Raw genomic sequence first — 14,688 nt, 5'->3', positions numbered from 1 at the left:
GGTGACGCGCGGGGCCCCCGGAGGCTCGGCTGGGGGCGCCGCGGTGAGCCCGACGGAGCAGCAGCCACACAGGCCGGGGGGCGCGCAGTTCGGGCGCCTCAGCCGCGGCCGCCCCGGAGCTCGCCCCCTCACTGCAGGTGGCAGCGGCTTCGCTCGGTCCGGGCGGCCGGGGGCGCGGGCGGGCGCGCGGGGGAGCCCGGCCGAGGGATGGGCTGCGCCCCCAGCATTCACGTCTCGCAGAGCGGCGTGATCTACTGCCGGGACTCGGACGAGTCCAACTCGCCCCGCCAGACCACCAGCGTGTCGCAGGGCCCCGCGGCGCCCCTGCACGGCCTCTTCGTCCAGACCGACGCCACCGACGCCGTCCCCCCGAGCCGCGCGGCGGGACCCCCCGGCGCCGCCCGCGTCCACAGGGCCCGCGCCGAGCTGGGCAGCGGCAGCAGCACGGGCTCCGCAGCCCCCGCCGCGACCACCTGCAGGGGCCGGAGGCGTCACTGCTGCAGCAGCGCCGAGGCCGAGACTCAGACCAGCTACTCTAGCGTCAAGGTAAATGCCGAGCGCCCGCACGGGCTGGTGGGGGGCCTCCCACCCTGTCGCGGCCGGGCTCTCCCGGGCTGGGGGCTCCAGCAGAGTTGAGTAGCCGTTACGTGGTTGGTTTGGGGAGGTTGTCATTAAGGAGGAGTTTACTTTTCATTTGTGGGGGTGGTGAGGGCCCAGGAAATGTGAGCAGAAAAAGACCCTCAGAGGGAGGCTGGGAGCGACCTAAACTGGCTCTGGGGGACCAGGTGGAGAAGGGAGCTCAGAAAAAAGCAGCTCGGCTGGCCCGTTTCTCATTGAGAGGAGGACGGCTGTGGCTGGGTTTATGCAGGAGGGGCGGGGGTGTCATTGAGGGCATTCCACGGCTAGTCGGGTTGAATGAAATCTGAGCTCCGGGCTGGATTTGCATGCCTTACAGGTGAACGGTGCAGTACTGGTGCAAAGATCGGATGGTGCCCTGTATTCAGATTTTTGCCTGGGAAAACCAGCCAGGCTGCATGGAGTCTCAGCCACAGCACTGAGCGTGAGCATTTGTGAAGGAGTGCGGTGCTTGTATATGTTTTGCGGAGAGGTGTAGGAAGGAGATGGAGGAAGAGGACCAGAGTGAAACCTGTTGTTTGTCACTTTAGCTTTTCCTGAGCTGGCTGGGTTCTAGACATAACTGAGAGAACTGGGCCGTGAATTTGAAGGGTCAGCCGAACTTCAGTGAGATAGAGTGGTTCCCAGTCTAGTGCAGGTGTCTGAAGATGAAGATTCTGCACATACTTTTCTGACCTTTCAGGGGACTGGGAATTGGAGAAAACGGAAAAAAAAAATTTTTTTTTTTTTTTTAACGATTAAAACGTTCACTAATTATTTCTCAATGACAGAAGGAAAATGATTCTTTTCACAGAGAACAGTGTGTTCTCAAATTACTAACTGTTAAATTCAAGAGGGTTTTCATTGTGTAAATCTGGGCACTGGGCTTTTTTTTTCCTTATAGCAAACAGAATAACAATAGCACACCTCATTGTGTGGAGGAAAAAAAATGCATTTCCACAGCACTCAATGTTTGATAGAATCACTGATTTTACATGGTCAGTAGATTACTAGGAACCATTGCATTGATTCTTTGGCAAAGACACAGTTGTATATACAATAGTTGAGAAAGTCGTTCAGCAGTTGGCCTAGTGTGAGGAAGGTTCTTGGTCTTCATTGGATGAAATCAGCGCTGGGGGGGAGGAGGGGGTGTAGTTAAAGGATGGCCTGGGCTGACTTCAGTCTTGAAGACCAAAAGCTTCTTATACTGAACTTAAAAATTTTAAACAACATCTGATTTTCAACATGAAGCTTGCCTGATGTTTATTTGTAGTTGCAGTGTTTCTCTGGTAATAATTATAGTCATCATTATAATAAATAATACCATTTGCTGGGCATCTACTATGTGCCAGGCCTGAGCTTTCTCTTCTAGCTATTGATTGTTAAGGGTGTGATGTTAGGATAGAATAGCCAAAGCACAGAAAGCTGGATTGGTGAGAGTTGTTAGTTGCCTTTGAGTCGTCTCTGATTCATGGCGACCTTATGTTGCTCGGTCCTGAGCCATCTTCATGGTCATTGGTAGGTTTAAGTTCATACCAACTGGTATGTTTCAGCTATTATGTCATTTCCTGGAGGGTTTCTCTCATTTTCGTTGACCCTCTACTTTACCAACCATGATGTCCTCAACCTACCATTCACACATTTGTTGCAGAGGCATATGCCAAACACGATATTATTACTTTGCCAAGTCCCCAATTAATATAAAATTAGCATTAGGAGCAATTTCAGGGGGTGAAAATAATTGTATATGATGAAATAATTAAATTTGGATGTTATCAATAAAGACTATTCTTTTGTGTTCTTGTTGAAAAAGAAAATTAAAGCATGAGGTAGTAGTTCAGAATGGTTACAGCTCATGAACTCTGTTACGTTTTTTTGGTTCGTCAAGAGATTTTTGTATTCCCTTTCAGAGTAGCAAGGACCCTAATTTAGTACCTGGCAATTGTAGCTACTGCGTTTGTCCAGTGAAAGAAAGAATAATGAATGAACCTATTCTCTATGTTTTAAGACTTCTCTCAAGAGGCTACTTAGAGACCAAACAGAGTTAAAACTGGAGGGAAAATGAGTTCCAATTATTAGCAACTATTATAAACTTTGTATAAATCTCTTTGCTAGTTGGCTTAAGTGTTAAAAGGCTTGACCTGGGTAGAAATTTCAGTCACTTTGCTTTATCAACAAGGTTCCCAAATAAGAACTTAATTCATTCCAACTTATTACTGTTGTTGTTAGGTGCCATCGAGTTGATTCTGACTCATAGTGACCCTATAGGACAGAGTAGAACTGCCCCAGAGGGTGTCCGAGGAGCGGCTGGTGGATTTGAACTGCCAACTTTTTGGTTAGCAGCCGTAGCTCTTAACCAGTACGTCGCCAGGGCTCCAACTCATTACTAGGTATATTGAAAGTAAAACTGTTGGTTCAGTGATTTAACACTAATTTGCACTGGGTAGATCTCAGAAACTATACATTTGAAATTAAATTTGAGGCCAGAAATATTTACACAAATCATACAGAATTATTGGCACAAAATTTCTTTAAATATATCTAATAGTAGCCTTTGAGGACCTGTGACTCTGTCATGTTATCTTTTCGAATCTTAAAGTTCGCATATTCTTTACTCTTTTGTAGATGAGACAGTTTTATAAAAACTTCACTTTCATTTCTTTTTAGAGTAAGAATTCTTCTACCTTAAGAGTTTTGAGACAGTTGCTAGCCACTCCCCTTCCACCTTCATTTCCGAAATACTCAGCTTCGAAAGCAAAGTCTTTGCCATTTGGTCCTGTTTACAGTGGTAGTGTATTGTAATAATTTTCCCCCCTCTTTGTACATTAATTATAAACTGTATTCTCATTATCCACTTGGTGTCTGGTATTCCCCAGGGTGCAAAAATGTGTGCTTGATCTCTTTTTTTCTAGCAATAATTCATCTCACTAAGCTTTTAGAATGATGAAGCATTATGATGTCAAACATGATGTCAACAGGAACCTTCCTGCATACCTAATTTGCAAAAAAGGATTATAAATATTAATAATTCATATGCAGTACAGTGATATCATATGGGTTTCCATTTCTGGTAAGAAGTTCAGATTTGTCTCCCAATTGCTGTAAAAATGCAGCTTCCTAGCAATTTGTCTCCCTCTTGCTTGCCTTTTTATAAATAGTACTTCAAGAAGAAAATCCTACAGAATGCTCACTCCTGATACTGTGCCAGTTTTGTAATTCTTGTTCAGAAATCCTCAGAGAAGATGTTGAACTTCTCTCTGGGAAGAATCAAGGATTCTTACAAGTCTTCTTTTCTCATAGCAGCTGTGGCTGCTTGGAAGGCATCCGAGACTAGGGAGCCGGGTAGTTGTAGAGAAGAGTCTCTGTTGACAGTACAGGCAACTTGCCGCTCCTTCTGTGTAGGTTCACTACTTTGTGGATCAGGCACAGGAGGTTGTTATTCCCCAAATGATTTTGTGCTGATAGGCAGCATCACTAATTCACCCTTTCTCCTTCATTCATTGTTCTTATTTATTCACTCAGCCAATATTTGTGTCAGACACTGTTGTAGGTGTTAGGGATCAGGGAATATTCATGAAATTTGGTAAGCAAAGCCTAATGAAGAGAGTAATCTTTTGTAAAAGGATGTGCCTAAACCAATTAAAAATGACTTCTACATTATCTGTACTGTGGCTTTCCAGAATCAGTGAAGATAACCCAGAGTTGACGATATAAAGGGAAAATAAATGGATATTTTCCAACCTTATGGTAAATGATTAATGAGATTACATTTGGGGGAGGGAGTGGTGCAGTTTCAGGAAAAGTCATTTTTGTTTGTTGTCTGTCTTAGTTATCTAGTGCTACTATAAAGAAATACCACAAGAGGATGGCTTTAACAAACAGAAATTTATTTTCTCACAGTTTAGGAGGCTAGAAGTCTGAATTCAGAGCTCCAGCTTTAGGGGAAGGCTTTCTGTCTCTGTTGGCTCTGGAGGAAGGTCCTTCTCTCTTAAGCTTCCGCTTCCTGGTTCCTTGGAGATCTCCATGTGTCTTGGCATCTATTTTACCCTCTGTCTGCTCTGCTTGTTTGTTTAATTTCTTTTATATCTCGAAAGAGATTAACTCAAGACACACCCTACACTAATCCTGCCTCATTAACGTAACAGAGACAATCCATTCTCAAATGAATTTATAACCATAGGCGTAGAGGTTAGGATTTACAAGACATAATTTGGGAGAACATAATTCAATCCATAACATTCCACCCTTTCGTCCCCAAATTTCATGTCCTTGCCACATGCAAAACACATTCACCCCATCACATCATCCCAAAAGTCTTAAATCAACTCCATAATTCAATCCATAACATTGTCTAAATTGGTTCTTCTCAAATTTTAGTGTGCATCAGAATCATCTGGAGGACTTGTTAAAGATTCCTGTGCCCCACCCCTGGAGTCTTTAATTTAGTAGGTCTTGAGTGGGCCCTGAGAATTTAGATTTCTAACAAGCTGCCAGAAGATGCTGGTGCTGTTGATCTGGGGACCGCACTTTGAGAACCACTACTTTATCTGAATTAAATTGACTTGCCTGTTTATCAGATGAATTAGGTGGGGCCACTACTAGCGTTGCATGTATTTGGAATACTAATCATACCTCTAAAGGAGCACTGGTGGTGCAATGGTTTAGTGCTCAGCTGCTAGACACAAGGTTGGTAGTTTGAACCTACCAGCAGTTCTGCTGGAGAAAAGACCTGGTGATCTGCTCCCATAAAAATTACAGCCTAGGAAACACTTTGAGGGCCATTTTACTCTGTCATAGAGGGTCGCTATGAGTGAGAATCGATTCTACTGCACACGACAGCAATTATACCTCTGCCTCCATCTTAGTTCTTCTTTTATAGGGGAAACCTACCATCTCCATTCATGAAATCAAATTCTGAGCCTCCAAGTTTGACTGGCCGGGGCTAGAAAATCTTTGAATGGGAATAGCGTATCCTCTGGTTTCTTAAAGTTCAATTTCTCCTCAGAATCCTGTTGAGTTCCAAGGTCCTGATGTCTTCATTCTCCATCACAATCCCTCGCTAGCCCCTGCCCTGGTGGGGCTGTGTCCTGCTTGATGGGACATTGCATGGGAAGGGAGGAGGTTAAAAGGGGATGGACGTGGCATGATGCCAGCACATATTCAGTTATCAGTTCTTGGAGTTCTTATTAGTCCTTTTCATAGTTTTTGGTTTTTTTTTTTTTCCATCTTAAAATGGAGCATAAAGTTTAGTAAGGCCAAGTGAGTCCTGCATGTTGATTTAGTAAAGCCCAAATTTACCTTCTGCCATTGCACATTTCATCACAGTTTAGTCCCTCCTCCTTCTTCCAACACATTAATTATAGCCAATGAACAAATTTTCCTAATATTACTGCTTTCCTTAGTAGTTCCACTCATTTAATTTTACTTTGACCTTGTTAAAGAAGAAACCAGAAAAGAATGTAGTGCAGTGTTCTATACTGAAATCCCACCCTGGTGACCCCAGGCAGGGCTCAGGCTGCAGCAGGACAGCATGTGCTGGTGAGGGCAGGGCATACCCTGTGGGACCAGGTTGGCCAGGAGCTAAGGCCTGGAATCCAAAGGAAGGAGGCAGTGAGGCCCGTAGAACCAGTTGGGGAGATGGATTACAGAGGCAGGAAAACCAGAAAATTTGGGGGAGGAGCAGGTGAGTACTTTGGAGCCAGGTGGGCTGGTAAAGTCTAGAATTCAGGTGTTCTGCAAAGTCAACAGCTATTGCACTAGGTTGAGACTTGTGACTAGGGAATAGAAGCTGTTTACTTTCTGTTCCATTTGGGGGTCTCTGCTGAGTTTCAAGAACTTGAGTGACTGGATTAGAGACCTGTAAGTAAGTCCTGCACCTAGATGAGGCAAGACCAACCAAGCAAGCCTTCGTTGCACTCTGATCAGACAGCATTTGGAAACAGATTGCACCTTCAGAAGGGTATTGATGCCCTTTGCTATCACATCAATTCCGACTCCTAGCAACCCCATGTATTTCAGAGTGGCACTGCTCCATAGGGCTTTCATGGCTGTGACCTTCCAGAAGCAGATCACCAGGCCTTTCTTCTGAGGTGCCTCTGGGTGGAGTCGAACCGCCAATCTCTTGGTTAGTAGTCCAGCACTTAACCATTTGTGCCACCTAGGGACCCTTCAGAAGGGTATAGCTGGACATCATCTAATGAAGAGACTATTTTCAAATGTAGGATGAAGGGAAACCAAAGGGATGGTGAAGGCACCTCAGGACCAGAAGAAGAGGGAGCTGCTACCGTTCTAGAAGAAGCAAGTGGAGGGAGTAGTCACCGGAACCTACAGGACAAGGCAGCCTCCAGAAGCTGGGGCCTTAGCGAGGGATGTGGTGACTGTGGCCCATGGCCTGGCAGGGAGGGAGCCAAGGGAGTAATTACCTCCAAGCCATCCTCCTCCCTTTCTTCCGTCTCCTGCCAGCACTCCCCTTTGGCCAAGCACATCTGGAAACCAGCAGGCGAGGGAGTCCAATGAGTGAGGTTTTCCAGGGAACAGGGCAGGATGGAGAGTGAAGCTAGAGGGGCTAATGGGAATATTCTCCACATACCCCAAAAAGCTATGTATAACAAGGGTTAAAGGAAGTTCAGCAACACTAGTGATGCCCCAGTATAGATAAGCGCAAATTGAGATGGGCAGTTTTGATGGTTGTCTAAAATAAGGGTATTTTTTAATGTCCACTTAATTTATTGTTCACAATTTCATATTTGGCCTACTGATGACTAATGATATTAAAATATGTCCAGTTGTCTTGTTTGGAGACCTCTGAGTTACTGCTGTAAAGATACCTTCATCTTCAGCTCAGGGTCCATCCTGACTCTACTCAGATGTTTCTATCATTTCCTCTGCCCCTCCCCCCAGCCTTGATCTCAAAGCCCAAGGTGGGGGATGGGGGACAAGACACTCTTCCTCTGAGGAGATTGGAACCCCGTCCTCGTCAGTTTAGTTTATTTTTACCCAGTTTGTACTTTCCTGCTCTGGACAACCTTCCACCCACCTCAAAAACAAGAAAAATGACTTTTACTGTATGTTTATAAGGTGATATTATCAATAAAGATTATGTATATTTGAAACATTAAAAATATCAAAATATGTTCTGGAGTTCATTTTTAAAGGATGTATTGTCTTTATCTTACAATAGAAGTCCTGGTAGCTATTATTTTTTAATAGAAAATACTGCTTTTTTAATAAGTTTAAGTATATATTAGTTTGGATTTGGCCCCGTCTCTATTTTCTCTCTTACCTCATTGGCAGATAAAAGCCAGATTTCATTTAGGATATTGATGCAGTTTCTTTACCATCAACTTCTTTTACCTCCTCTGTTCTGCCTCCTTATGAGCAATCCAAAGAAAAATAGTTCCTGAAATGGAACTATCTTACTATGCTGAAAATTTACTTTAAGAAGCTTGTTTGCTATATAATCAAAATCAGGAGATTATTTTACTTTTAAATAATCCATCAATGAAAGGAAGAATATTTTGTGGTTGCCTTTTGTTTCCAAGGATTCAAATTTTCATGCATAGTTTTTACATTTTGCAGCAAGGTAAATAGGATAGATATAGTAATATTAGCTGTTATTTAAATGCCTGCTGTTGGCTGAGTACATTACACACATTGTTTCATCTAATCTGCGTAAAAACACTATGAGCTACATATTATGATTCTTTTTTTACAAATGAGGAAACCAAGGTAGCAAGAGGTTGAGTAAATTGCCCAAAGCTAGGGTTGAAATTTGAATGCAAGATTGCCTGAATCTTACGCTCAGGTTGTTAACCACTGAGCTCTATTGCCCCACCATGTGATCCCAGCCCTTAGGTGTGTTGTGGACTCACAAACCTTAAGGCCAAAGGGTGGAATTGCAGAGTTATTTATAGACAGTAGGACGGATGGTGGTGGCAGAGGTCCTGGTGGGTGAGGTTTTTCCTCTTCCATATTACTGTCACTCCTTCTATTTAGCTTGAACTGGAGTGTTGTTTTGAGATGAGTGGAGAATGAAATGCATACAAACTTAGGGAAGCTTTGCCTAAACATATTGTCAATATTTTCACTGAATACAGTGCTGGCACTTTGTAAGTGCTGTACAGAGATTGGCTGCTTTTGTGGTTGCTATTGTTACTATTTTGGTAATTAAAATGAGATTTTGGTTATTTAGGTTTAGTTATTTTTAAATCTTGTAGTTTTATTTTTGGGGGGGGGGAATGTATCGCATACTTTTATGTAGATTTATTTGGCCCATGTAGGTGACTAACTGGACTTATATAGAGATGTGTGATCCTGAAGCTTTGGAAACAGTTTGCCACAGACATGGGTTTGGTCTGTTTCAATTGGATTTCTTCAGCCAGTGACATTGCAGAGTCTCGCCAGTCAAAGGCCCAAGTCAAAGGTTTGGGTTCCATGACTGTTGGCATTGCATGAGGCAGAATTTAAAGGGAGGGGCCTTGGTGTTAACTTGAGGTGGATTGCTGAGTACATTACACACATTGTTTCATCTAATCTGCCTAAAAACACTACCAGCTACATATTATGATTCTTGTTTTATAAATGAGAAAACTGAGGTAGCAAGAGGTTGAGTACATTGAATTTTATATGAGATTCTTCTTTGATGTAAACCTGTAACCTGAAGCCTTGGTCTATAATTGGCCTTAAAATAATTTTCCATGCATTCTCTTGGTTCTTGTATTGACAGCATTTTAGATGCTGTCAAGTATGATACACTGTAAATATAAGGCTTATTTTCTCTCAGATAGAAAGATGCAGTTATTCGCTAAACTCAGTTCCCTGTGTGAGTCACAAAACCGAGATAAGGCCCTGAATTTTGGAAATTTTTATAGGAAGACTCATGAGAGACTTTTTAGCAACCTATGCCACAGGGATGGATGTGTGTGTGTGTGTGTGTGTGTGTGTGTGTGTGTGTGTGTGTGTATGCCATCTTCTGACATCAGAACCACAAATAATTTTAAAGTTCTGGAACTGGAAGGTGATGATAGGATTTCAGGGTAGGTAGGTCTTTTGTCAGGTCTTGTCCAAGCCTTCGTGTGAGGGAGCTTCAAGCAAGAACAATGGCCAGACAGAGAGAAAAGTACCAGTTCATGAAGGCAAATAATGATCCAACAGCCCAAACCTCAGCCACTAGTGGTCTGTGGGTCATATAGGACTTATCTTCATTTTACAGTTTAAAACACTGATCAATGATCCTGGCCAGGAAACAGGGTGAAGCCATTCTACCAGTTGATGCTTGAGAAGGCTCAATAGTGTTTTGAGCTGAGCCTTAGCTGAACTAAATGTCTTTCTTTTTCCCACCGCTGAACGCAAGCCCTGGCTACAATGTTAGTGCTACTGCTGCAGCAGGAGCCTCCTTCTCACCCTGTAGTCCTTGGGTCTCAGGTGCTAGTTCAGGTAAGGATCCCAGTCAGGCCCACAATAGGTGCTGACCTGTTAGGGGTTTTGGGGAAGATTTGGTGTCTGAATCCTACACTATACCTTTCTGTCCTTCAGAGTTCCCTGGAGAGAGTGATACCCAAACGGATAATGGCCACTTAAAGATGGAATAGTGCAAAACATCAGCTTTGTCAATAGCTAGGCAAGCACCTGGTTGATACTCGCCTTTCTTCTCAGTGCCTACCGTGTGCACATGTGGGCCCGCGCGTGCATGCACACACACGCGCAAATGCACAAACACACCCCTGCTCCGGAAGATGTTGCTGGAATAGGAGGCTTAGGCCAACAAGTTTGCATGAAGCATCCTGCTCTCTCCTCCCAAATTTAAGAGACTGAGTTTGCAAAGCCAATTCCAGGACCCCATCACCTAGCAGACCCTCCTGTCCCTGTTGTTGGATGCTCTGCCGGTCTACTCAATTGCACGTGGAACCAAGAGTGAGCTTTCAAAGCCCAGTGCCTTTCCCTGCAGTGATCTGGTCCACTAGGGCCATGCGGCCTCAGGACTGGCCGATACTGACCACAGAGCCCTCATCCCTTTGGGAGGAACTGGTGAGGAGGAGGGAAGCAGGGTGGGTTTATTCTCACTTCCCTCAGGGCAGTGCCAGGGAGGAGCATTGACACATTCCACCCTCCCCTTTGTTACGTTTTCAAGAAGGGAAAAGGAGGTGGGGCAAAAGGTAGAGCCTTTCCTGTGTATCAAGGATGAGAATTTTTGAATTTTAAAAAACAACCAGGAAGTGCTTTGAATTAGTATGAGGCAACCCTCACTTTTATTTGCAAATTATATGACAAAAGTACTTTTTAAGGCCCCCAGTTGGTAATGGGAAAGGATTTTAGTATAGAAACAATGTTATACGTGGCATTTAGGTTTCTAGGTTAGCTCAAAAAAGTATTTAACCCATTATGTAGCTGGAATATATTTACATTGTTGAAACAACACTGTTGTGAGAGAAACATAAAATTGAATTAGAACTAGTGTTTCTCTTGTATGCCTATCCTTTGGAAGAATTGGGTTTAATTAGAGAGTGATTAAGCAGATGAGGGAGAGTTTATCCTTTGGGAGTAATTATCATAGGGAGTCCCTGGGTGGTGCAAATGGTAACATGTTGGGCTGCTAACCAAAAGTTTGGAGGTTTGAGTCCACCTAGAGGCACCTCAGAAGAAAGGCCTGGTGATTTACCTCTGAAAAATCAGACACTGGAAACCCTGTGGAGCACAGTTCTACTCTGATACACGTGGGGTCACCATGAGCCAGAGCCAACTCTATGGCAACTAGTAGTTACAAGTTATCATAGTGATCCTTGACATTCTGAAGCGGTGAGGTGCTCAGGTGGTTATCAACCCTACATTGCTAGGGAGGAAGCTGAGGTGCAGTGAGTTGAAGTGACTTGACCAAGATTACACAACTAGGAACTCAGAGATAGTTCTACAAAACTGTCTTCTTTTCATTGTGCTGTTTTATCTATAGAGGCGCTAAAGAAGTGTGTCTAGTTTCTTTGAGGCACTTATTTTGTTTCATCTACAAATGTTTCAGTATGTGTCTTTTGAGTATAAAAACCGGTTGCCACCAAGTCAGTTCCAACTCATAGCAACCTAGAGGGTTTCCAAGGCTGTAATCTTTATGGAAGCAAACTACCACATCTTTTTTCTGAGGAGCTGCTGGTGGGTTCAAACTGCCAGCCCTTTGATTAGCAGCCAAGTGCTTAACCAGTATGCCACCAGGACTCCTTAAAAGGAAGATTCCTTTCTTTTAAGCATTGAAACCTAAAAGAAAAAAATCTCAAAGTCATTTAACACCTACAAATTTAGTGATTACTTAATATCAGTTACATTTTCCCAATTCTTATAAATTATTTTTAAGTTTGTTGGTATCCAAATAATGCCCACTTATTGCAGTTGGGTGATATGTCTCGTAAGTCTCTTTTAATCTATAGGTTCCCCTCCCTCTCTCTCTTTTGTACTTGCAATTTATTTGTTGAGGAAACTGGGTTGATTGTTTTGTAGATTTTCCCCATTCTGCATTTTACTTATTGCATTCCTGTGGTGTAATAAACATATTTCCCTGCCTCCTGTGATTGCAAGAAACTAGTAGATCTAAAGATTTGATCAGATTACACTCAGTTTTTTGGGAGGCTGTCAGGGGACAAGGATGTATCTTAGATGATATTGTGTTCTCTGCCAGAACGCACACAATGTCTTGTCTCTTTTCTGTGATGTTAATTGTTGTTTATGATCATTGCCTAGGCCCATTAGTCAATAACAAAACAACAAACAACCCATTCCTTTGAGTAGATTCCTACTCAGGGATCTTATAGGACAGAGTAAAACTGCCCCATAGGGTTTCAAAGGCTGTAAATCTTTACAGAAGCAGACTGCCACATCTTTCTCCCATGGAGCGGCTGGGGTTCGAAACGCTGACCTTTAGATTAGTGCCACGTGCTTAACCACTGTGCCATCAGAGTTCCTCCATTAGTCAGTTGTTGTTGTTGTTAGGTGCCGCCAAATCGATTCCGACTCATAGTGACTGTATAGGATGGCGTAGAACTGCCGCATAGAGTTTCCAAGGAGCAGCTGGTAGATTTGAGCTGCTGACCTTTTGGTTAGCAGCCAAACTCTTAACCACTATGCCACCAGGGCTCCATTGGCCAATAGGTGTTATAAAATGATGACATTCTATTTCTATCATTCTTCTTCATTTATTGGCTGTAATAGCTCTAAGAAAGAGAAACTTCTTCCCACTAACTAGTTGGTTTCCCTGAGATACAATTTCTACGGGAAAGGCAGGTTAAATGCTTGAATCTTTCCTGTTATTATCAGTTTTCAAAATAATGAGTTGATTCCCTAGGATCCACCAAAGGTGAGCGGGAGTATTTTGTTTGCTCAGTATCGTTAAGGAGCCCTGGTGGTGCAGTGGTTAAAGCGCTCAGCTGCCAACCAAAAGGTCATTGGTTGGAACCCACCAGCCATTCCACTGGAGAAAGATATGGCAGTCTGCTTCCGTAAAGATTTACGGCGTTAGAAACCATATGGGGTCCCTGTGAGTCACAATCGACTCGATGGCAATGGGTTTGAATTTATTTTTTATTTTGGACTTACTGTCATTAGGAATCATTATGCGTTTACACGTATCTATGTGTGTTAATTCATTAGAGTTATTATACTTATTGGTGCTCAAATTGCCCAGTTTTGCCTGGAGGGAGCTTATTCAAGTTGGTAAGGCCCTTTACTTGAAGAAATATTTCCAGCTAAGTTCACTAAGTTATGTCCTTATTCTAAAAGCATTCTTTCTAGATGGAGACCAGCTGACCATCCTGGGGATGGAGTCACATCTTGCATACCCGCCTAGCCATCCACGGTCATACCAAGGCCTCAGACATCATGTGTCTTGAGAGGAGGCATTTCACAAGGCCCTTCTTAAACTCCTTTCCTAAAATTTTTGTGGCTGTTGCCAAAAAGGCAACCTGGTGTGATGGAAAGGTACTCACTGATCCAGGCTTGAGCTTAAGCTCTGCCGTCCACAAGCTTTGTGACCTTGGAGTAGCTGCATAACTCCTCCTCCTAAGGTGGGGGTAATAATGCACCATTGAAAGGATTGCTGCAAGTATAACAAGTACAGTCCTGGTGAGCATTATGGGTATATCTATGTATCTATATCTATCATAGTTACCTGGAGCCCTGGTGGTGCAGTAGTTAAGAGCTCGGTTGCTAACCAAATAAGTTGGCAGTTCGCATCCACCAGCCACTCTTTGGAAACTTACGGGGCAGTTCTACTCTGTCCTATAGGGTCACTATGAGTCGGAATTGGCTTGACAGCAGCGGGTTTAGTTGGGGTTTTTTTTTTATCATAGTTACCTAGTGCTGCTGTAACACAAATACCATAAGTGAGTGGCTTTAAAGAACAGAAATTTATTTTCTCACAGTTCTGGAGCCCAAAAGTCCAAATCAGGGTCTCAGCCATGTCAGTTCTTTCCTTGTTAGTAGCCTTGGGCATTGCTTGGTTCCTTGGCTTATAGATGATCCTCACATGGCATCTGTCTTCCCCCACGTGTCTCTGTGTCTGTTCTGCTCTTTTATAACTCAAAAGTGATTAGATTTAGAACCCAGCCTACCTGGGTATGACTTAACTAACATAAGAAAGAAAACTATTGCCAAATAAGATCATATTTACAGGTATAGGAGCCAGGATTTCAACACATATTTTGGGGCACACAATTTAGTATATATATTTAGAAAGAGAGACAGATTGATTTAGATATCTTTATATATATTTATGTATTTCCTGGAGTTCCTAGGTGGTATAAACAGTTAATGCAGTTGGCTGTAACCAAAAGGTTGGAAGTTTGAGTCTACCCAGAGGCCCCTCTGAAGAAAGAACTAGTGTTCTACTTCCGAAAAATTAGCCATTGAAAGAAAACCCTGTGGAGCACAGTTCTACTCTGACACACATGGGGTCGTCATGAGCTGGAGTCGACTCACTGGCAGCTGGTTTTATGTATTTCCTGCCTTATACTAGGCACTACTCCAGGTGTTCAGGTGTTTGGGAATACAAAAAGAATAGAATAAAACATAGTCCTGCCCTTCAGGAGCTTTCATTTT

At 43.2% G+C, this 14,688-nt stretch overlaps 1 protein-coding gene across 1 annotated transcript in view; it reads left to right on the top strand.

The window, feature by feature from the left end:
- Positions 1-207: 207 nt before the first annotated feature.
- The window catches only part of PDE8B (phosphodiesterase 8B), a 299,340-nt gene continuing 284,859 nt past the window's right edge, over positions 208-14,688 (top strand). Inside the window, exon 1 of the mRNA XM_023729447.1 lies at positions 208-546. Within this exon, the coding sequence (XP_023585215.1) occupies positions 208-546 (339 nt within the window). The remainder of the gene's footprint in view (positions 547-14,688) is intronic.

This window comes from Trichechus manatus, unplaced genomic scaffold (assembly GCF_000243295.1).
Source record: "Trichechus manatus latirostris isolate Lorelei unplaced genomic scaffold, TriManLat1.0 scaffold00029, whole genome shotgun sequence".
In the NCBI taxonomy this organism is placed as follows: domain Eukaryota; kingdom Metazoa; phylum Chordata; class Mammalia; order Sirenia; family Trichechidae; genus Trichechus; species Trichechus manatus.
The sequence above is the reverse complement of the archived record's forward strand: the minus strand, read 5'-3'. Positions and strand labels throughout refer to the sequence as shown.